General features: G+C 48.4%; 2 protein-coding genes across 2 annotated transcripts in view; both read right to left on the reverse strand.

The window, feature by feature from the left end:
• The window catches only part of LOC102251094 (zinc finger protein 154), an 11,098-nt gene extending 7,106 nt beyond the window's left edge, over positions 1-3,992 (reverse strand). Inside the window, exons 1-2 of the mRNA XM_014530705.1 lie at positions 3,975-3,992; positions 25-192 (exon numbers count right to left, since the gene is read on the reverse strand). Of these exons, the coding sequence (XP_014386191.1) occupies positions 25-192; positions 3,975-3,992 (186 nt within the window). The remainder of the gene's footprint in view (positions 1-24; positions 193-3,974) is intronic.
• LOC102249999 (zinc finger protein 586) overlaps positions 3,329-8,210 on the reverse strand; it is an 84,093-nt gene continuing 79,211 nt past the window's right edge. The window contains exon 8 of the mRNA XM_014530708.1: positions 3,329-5,499. Coding sequence (XP_014386194.1) covers positions 4,097-5,499 — 1,403 coding nt within the window. The 3' untranslated portion in view covers positions 3,329-4,096. The remainder of the gene's footprint in view (positions 5,500-8,210) is intronic.

Genomic DNA, 8,210 nt, shown 5'->3' on the forward strand with positions numbered 1-8,210 from the left:
TCTCGGGGTCCCCGGGCCTCACACCCGCGTCTGTGCGGCGCGGAGAACGACTCCCGCCCCTTTGGGACCCGGCACCTCGGTCCTGACTGAGCGCCTCGGAACCTCTGACAGACAAAACCCACAGCAACTAAGAGGGGAGTCGCGCGAAGCACCGCCCTCTCGCAGTGCGTCACACGCGGTAGCCTCCTCCTCCTAAGTTCTCATTGGTTCGCGGTGCTGCCGATCCACTCGAGGCATTCTGGGAAATGTAGTTCCTTCCCCACAGCCGCAGGCAAAGCAGGGGAAAAGGGCTCACTGTGCAAAAGGACTCAGGCTCAGTGGCTAGGGGCGCGGGAAGTGGACTATCCAGGTGGGCTTTGCCTCCTCTTTATTTTTTTATTATAGAAAGGTTTTTGTTTTTTTAAAAAATATATTTTATTGATTTTTTACAGAGAGGAAGGGAGAGGGATAGAGAATCAGAAACATCGATGAGAGAGAAACATTGATCCGCTGCCTCCTGCACACCCCCTACTGGGGATGTGCCTGCAACCAAGGGACAAGCCCTTGACTGGAATAGAACCTGGGACCCTTAGAGTCTGCAGGCAGATGCTCTATCCACTGAGCCAAACCGGTCAGGGCTGCCTCCACTGTAAAGGGATCGCTGTCATTTTCTTGGAAGTGCTCTCTGCAGCTGATCACCCAAGGTTTGTTGACACGTTATTTCAGGCTTTGAAGGTGAGCATGCTCCCAGGGGGTATTTCCGATTCTCACAAAGGCTACAGACCCAAATAAAAATATGGCATAGAATCATTCAGACACAAATATGTCCACTGGTAGCCAAAGCCAGTACACAGGGTCTTATTGCAAGTCCAATGCATGCACTCCCTCCCCATCATCATGCCAGCTTCTCAGTCTATGCAAGTGTGGTCAGGACAACAGAGAACACACTCCAGATTTGCTCCTCATGATCTCAAACATTATTTCTTCTATTGCATATCCTGCCCCATTATGGTCACCTCCGACCAGATTTTTTAAAATTCTGTGGAAGTTTACCATCACTGTCTCCTTGTAAATTGCTGTATCTGTCCTTTTCCTCTGGAGAACTATGCTTGTGGTGAGTATACTAAAGTACCTTCTAAATACTCTTTAATCATAAACTAGAGGCCCGGTGCATGAAATTTGTGCATGGGGCTGGGGTCCCCTCGGCCCAGCCTGCACCCTTTCCAATCTGGGACCCCCTCGGGGGATGTCCGCTGCCAGTTTAGGCCCAATCCTGGGTCTAAACCAGCAGTCAAAACATCTCACAATCTGGGACCACTGGCTCCTAACTGCTCACCTGCCTGCCTGAATACCCCTAACTGCCCCCCCTGCTGGCCTGGTCGTCCCTAACTGCCCCCCTCCCCCGATGGCCTGGTTGCCCATTACTGCCCCGCCTGCTGGCCTGGTTGCCCCACGCAGCCTGCTGCTCAGTCATTTGGTCACCCCACATAGCCTGTTCGGTCGTCTGTTTAGTTGCGATGGTCACTTAGGCTTTTATATATACATACAGATAAGCAAAGAGTTTTAAACCACTGGACTCTTTACTTGCATTTAGTACTGTAAATGTCCCTCAGGCATTGATTTTTTCTTTTTTTTTCTGGTCAATGATTTTGCTGAAGGTACCACACACCAGCCCTTCACTGACCACCCCAGGCTTCTCCTCCTCCCTGAGCTCCTGTCACCTGCCCTCGCTATCCTGGCCCAGTCTTTGCGGGCTGCCCTCCACTAGAACACCAGTTCCCATGGGCAGGGGACTCTACTTCCAGAGTCTGGAACAGTCCAGCCCAACAGTGTCCACACCAGGGGTGGGCAAACTTTTTGACTCGAAGGCCACAGTGGGTTCTTAAACTGGACCGGAGGGCTGGAACAAAAGCATGGATGGAGTGTTTGTGTGAACTAATATAAATTCAAAGTAAACATCATTACATAAAAGGGTACGGTCTTTTTTTTTTTTAGTTTTATTCATTTCAAACGGGCTGGATCCGGCCCGCGGGTCGTAGTTTGCCCATGGCTGGTCCACACCCTCGGTCTTTACAGGTCTCAGCTGTGCCCGCCCTTGGCTGTGGCCCCTCCATCCAGCCTGATTCAAGTTCTCATCACTAGAGCCTCCCCTCAGCCTCCCACTCAACGACTCTGCCCCAAGTGCTGATAGGAAATACCCCTACCAACCCTGTCCAGGGCCCCCATCCTTGTTACCCACTCCACCACACACCCCAGCAGCACACTAATATCCCAAGTCCAGGGTCCCTCACCTCACTGCAGGGGAAGGGGCCTACCTGCACAGGCCCAATTTAGGGTGAGAGGCAACAACAATGTACCCCCTCAATGTGATATCGTATTGAGTCCAAGGCTCTCCTCCTAGAAGCACTTGTATTGCACAATGTTCTTGGCATTGCAAATACACAGCACCATTTCCTGGAGAATCCAAGCTACCTCCAGGACTGCCTGGGAGGTGACGGTGCTGAGGGGGGATTTATTTTTAATAAAATCAAAGTAGAAAATTACCTCCAAAGTGAAAAAACAGAGACTCAACACCAGTGGGCCTCATGTGTGTATGTGGGCTGGTCGAAGGCAGGACTTTCCAGAGTTGAACTGATTTGAGGGCTCAGAGCATTTGAGGGCTTCTCCCGGATACAGAAGTTGCAGCGGGCCAGGGGTCTGGGGATGGGGAGAGCAGGCTGGAGAGACCTCTGCATGGAGACAGAGAGCCCTGGTCAGCTCCTCTCAGACACAGAACCCCAATCCCTCCCAGGGGCCTGTGTCGGGATCCTTGCTGCCATGCCCTTGAGAAAGACAGAGTGTTCCCCAGCTGCAGGGGGAACCTGCCAGGCAAAGGCGGGAGAGAGTGAGAAAAGGTGGTTGAGCAGGCAGTGGCCCCATCTCCGTGAACTAGAGTGAATGGTCTGTTTAAAAAAAAAATTGTTCACATACGTTTTTATTGGTTTCAGAGAAGGAAGAGGGAGCGAGAAACATCAACGATGAGAGAGAATCACCTATTGGCTGCCTTCTGCACTGCCCCCACTGGGGACTGAGCCCACAACCGGAGCATGTGGCCTTGACCGCAATCGAAACCGGGACCCTTCAGTCCACCACAGGCTCTATTCACTGAGCCAAACCAGCCAGAGCTCTTTTAATTCTTAAGGGAGAGTGTAAGGGAGGGGGCAGAAAAATAGAGAGAGAGAGAAAGAGAAAGAGAGAGAGAGAGAAACAAAATGTGAGACCCACAATGTCCCTGAGAGAAAGAGAATGACTGGATGTCTCCTAAACTAGTCACAATTGGGAGCCAAGGATCAAACCTGCGAAATAGAACCACAAAGTCACGCGGTCTTTATTTCCAGGCCGTGGGCAGTAATGCAAACTAAGTCAATATTAGACAAACAGTGATTTTCTGCCATTCTGCTGCCCCTTCCGAAGCACAGACAGTTTGGGATCCCCACCGTATCTGTTAACTCTACATGCTGACAGGTCACAACTGTGCTTGCAAATCATCCCAGGCAGTGAAAGGAACCCACAAAATTAAAGGTACAAAAGCAAAAACACCGTTACCGTAACATCACAAACCAGAGCAGTGTACAGCAAGCAGTGTGCAGGTTGGTGGATTAGAAGCTGAAACAATTCGTGACAACAAAATGTGAGACCCACAATGTCCCTGAGAGAGGTGGCTCTTCTTAGCTGAGGACGGGGGCTCTGGATGAACCCTGGGTGGGGTCCATTCCCTAGTCTGAGAGTAAGGAATGAAGATCCTGCCAAGAACTTGGAGCAATCATAATTTCCTCAAGCAGAAATGAGGACACAGAATACATTTCCCCTGAGCACCAGGGGTGGTGACTGATGCACGGTGAGCCGGGGGGTAGAGGAGGTCGTTTCAGCCACAAATACTCGCAGTGACATCAGTCAGGTATGAGATCTTGGCACATTGGCAAGTGCAATGCAACTCCTTCAGGCCTCACTCGTACCTCAAATTTGTGAGGCATCGAGAAGAGTGTATGTTCCAATAAAAGGAGTTTATACTCAGGCTAATGGGTCCGAGTCTCCTTCAGTGTTGTAGTGTGAGAAAGATGAAACATCCCCCGTACATTTAAGGCTTTTCTCCAGTGTGGACTCGCAGATGTCTATCCAGGCTAGGCTTCCATCGAAAACATTCCCCACAATCACTGCACTCATACGGCTTTTCTCCAGTGTGAATTCTGAGGTGGCCCATGAGCTTCGATCTTCGGCTGAAGGACTTCCTACAGTTGCCGCACTGATACGGCTTTTCTCCAGAGTGAATTCTCTGGTGCTCCGTCAGAGTGGAGATGAGCATGAAGGACTTCCCACACTCACTACACTTATATGGCTTTTCTCCGGTGTGAGCTCTTTTGTGGTAATAGAGGTGACTATTGCTCCGAAAAGATTTCCCGCATTCATGACACTCGTAAGGCTTCTCCCCAGTGTGAATTCTGTGGTGTTGAATGAGGGTACACTTTTGACTAAAGGACTTCCCACAACAACTACATACAAAAGGCTTCTCACCGGTGTGCGTTCTCTTGTGTAGACTGAGGTAAGAGCTTTGACTGAAGGACTTCCCACAAACAGTGCACTTATACGGCTTCTCTCCCGTATGAATTCTGTAGTGTTGAATGAGGGTAAACTTTTGTCTAAAGGCCATCCCACAATCACTACATTCAAAAGGCTTCTCCCCAGTGTGAATTCTGTGGTGCTGAATGAGGGCACACTTTTGACTGAAGGCCTTCCCACAGTCACTGCACACGAAAGGCTTCTCCCCAGTGTGAATCCTCTTGCGTTGACTGAGGTCAGAGCTCTGACTGAAGGCCTTCCCACAATCACTATCCTCATATGGGCTTTCTTCAGCGTAAATGCTTTTATGTCGATTGAGGTTCAAGATACGGCTAAAAACTTTCTCACGTTTGTTACACTCGTACATATTTTCTCCTGAAAAGACAGCCTGATGTTGAACAACCTTCTGGTCGTGGCTGGCAGATTTTTCACATTTATCCCAAAAGTGGTAACTTTCTCCACTGAGAAATTCCAGCGAAATCTCACTGCCACTGTGTGGCTCCTCAGTGTCAAGAGGGGCCTGGTGCTGGAGAAGCTCTGAGATGGCTAGGAAGTCTTCCCCAACCTCCCTACTAGTTGAAGGCACCTCTGATAAGTAGAAGCTGCACCTGGTCACAGACAAGGCCCTGTCCACAGCTTCTTTCCAGGGCTTCTCTCCACTGGCTTCCCTCTGCTGCTGGTGAGGGTTTGCATTAAAAGAGAAGTATCTTCCACATGCATCAATGAAGAGGGCTTTCTGCTCAAAGTCTGCTGCTTGTGACTCAGTCACATGCAGAATATCTTTTAACACAGACAAACACAGCTTACACACATGGGTCCTCTGGGTTGCTGGCTTTGTCTCAGAAGCCCTGACCAGTGACTCGCCTTGTTCAGATACACTCTGCTCAGAACAGGCCTCCTCATCATCCGTTTTATGCCAACAACCTGAAAAGAGAGAAATGCTGTGGAACTGGATGTTGACTGTGGTGACGGGGGAAGTGCCATTGCTCAAGTGTTTTGCACGTAATACATAGGTTCCATGCAGCTGGCTGAAAATAAGAGATGTGCAGGAAGGATTAATAAGAGGCCGCTGTGAAGTCTGGGCCTTTGAATTTTACAATACAGGAAGGCCTCACCAGAAATACGACCCATACATGGCAAGGACCACATGGAAGAGAAGCCCGACCTCCAGCTCAGCCTTCTGCTAACAGCATTCAGCAGGGCCTGTCTGCCGGTGAAGGGGGTAAGCTGTGCATGGGGTTGGTAAGGTCGTATTCCAAGCAAAATTCAATACACCAGTACCTGGTGTCAAACACTACCTAAGCATGAATGTGCACCTCATAACACATGTGTTGGTCAGTGTTACAGAATAACAGGGGCACCGGTTAATAATGCGGATTTTTTTCAATAGATGGAGTTACAAATCTGTTGATATATATGCGATTTGATATGTATGCTATTTTGTTGTATTGACAACAAGCTTCAAAACTTAGTATGTCTAATTTTCTGAAGGTGTTAATATCATAGATATTTTTACGCTTAAAAATGTCGGACTGCGCCCTAACAGTTTGGCTCAGTGGATAGAGCGTTGGCCTGCAGACTGAAAGGTCTCAAGTTCGATTCCAGTCAAGGGCATGTACCTTGGTTGTGGGCACATCCCCAGTAGGTGGTGTGCAGGAGGCAGCTGATCATTGTTTCTAACTCTCTATCTCTCTCCCTTCCTCTCTGTAAAAAATCAATAAATATATTTTTTTTAAAAAGAAGAAAAAATGTCGAATTGCGTGCCAAAAAAGAGCATTTGCAGGAAGTTTTATTTCATTACTTTATTTTGAAGAAAAGTGCTGCTCAAAGTTATCGTATACTTCGGGAAGCTTATGGTGAACATGCTCCATCTCAAGATACTTGTGAATGCTGGTTTAAACGCTTTAAAAGTGATGATTTCGATGTGAAAGACAAAGAACGTCCAGGTCCATTTGAACCATGCTTTGATCGTAAAATAACCAGAATGGGCCAGAAGACACGGCAAAGTAATTTTGCTTCATGATAACGCACCAACACACTCTTCAAAACCAGTTAAAGACACGTTAAAAGACCTTGCCTGGGAAGATTAACCCACGTGCCGTATTCACCAGAACTTGCTCCTTCACATTACCACTTGTTCCAATCGATGGCACATGCACTTCCTGAGCAGCACTTCAAAATGTACAAAGAAAAAAAAAACAAAACTAAAAAAAAAGTACAAAGAACTGGAAAATTGGGTCTCTGAATGGTTTGCCTCCAAACAAAGAAAAGTTCTATTGGGACGATATCCACAAATTACCTGAAAGATGGGGAAATGTGTAGCTAGCGATGGGCATTACTTTGAATAAAGCACTTTTGATGTTTCTCTTGAAATTATCGTGTTTTCTTTGATTACGAAATCCGCTATTATTAACCAGTACACCTGGTAATGCAGAGGCAGCAGTGCAGAGGAACAGGTGATACAAAAAGTCCAAAAGGTGAAGGTAGACAAAAGCCAGGAAGTCGCAGATTAAACGACAAGTCAGCAAAGTGTCAGGTAGGAAAAGGAAAGGAAGGAATGAGACATGGCCAGTGGCACTTGCATCTAAACACTGCTGGACACCAGGATGTCCCTGGTATGATCTGAACACAGCCCATGTGGCATACCTTCCCCCAGTTACCCCTAAGCAAGGCCCGGCCTCCTGAGATCATGTTGCATGTTCACCCTGTGAAAAAAACAGGGTTCTCCCTGCACCTTCTACTGTACAAATACGTCAAACCTAAATATTCTGAGTATTAGTGAAGGACAACAGAGGTGAGCAGCCAGCACTAGCCCTGACCAACACAGCTTGCATAGTATTCAGGGAACAGATATTACAAACCATTGAAGGAGGGTTTTACAAGAACAGCCCATGGATCAGGTAAGTAAAGACCATACCCTGGCACAGACCGTCACAAGAGCCTTTAGCTGTGGAAGGGGCAGAAGTGGAAGCCATTGGGTGGACACCATCACTGCACCGTGAAGAGGAAGTGCGAGGTGGCACCCAGGAAGCTGTCTGCAAGACTCCTGACTCCCAGGCACTTCCTGCACTTTTTGAAGCAACTTGTGTTATGGATGTTCGTGGGGTCCATTGGACGAACTCTCCACACAGCTCACCGCTGGCAGCCACAGCACATTTAACAAGAATGTGGGGGAATTAGTAGAGCCCCTCCTGTGGTCTGGCTGTGGGAGAGAGAAAGCTACGTTTTGAGAATAAAGGCTGGATGGACTCTCCACACAGCTCACCGCTGGCAGCCACGGCACATTTAACAGGAATGTGGGGGAATTAGCAGAGCCTCTTCTGTGGTCTGACTGTGAAAGGGAGAAAGCTACATCTGGAGAATCAAGAGAAAAGTGGGCATCAACCCAGGACACTGGGAGAATGTGAAGGTCTTACCTACAGACGAGACAAGCGCAAACACTTCCAGCATCACATCGCAGTACAGAAGTCTCTGAGCCTCATCAAGGAGCCCCCACTCCTCCCGGGAGAAGGCAACGGCCACGTCCTCAAAGTCCATATCCTGTCACAATGGAGAGAGTTCATTCCATGATCAGCTTCTCTCCTAAGATCCCAAGTCTGTCATCGTCCCCACCCACCACATCCCTGCTCCCTCTG

Source organism: Myotis brandtii, unplaced genomic scaffold (assembly GCF_000412655.1).
Source record: "Myotis brandtii unplaced genomic scaffold, ASM41265v1 scaffold765, whole genome shotgun sequence".
In the NCBI taxonomy this organism is placed as follows: Eukaryota; Metazoa; Chordata; class Mammalia; order Chiroptera; family Vespertilionidae; genus Myotis; species Myotis brandtii.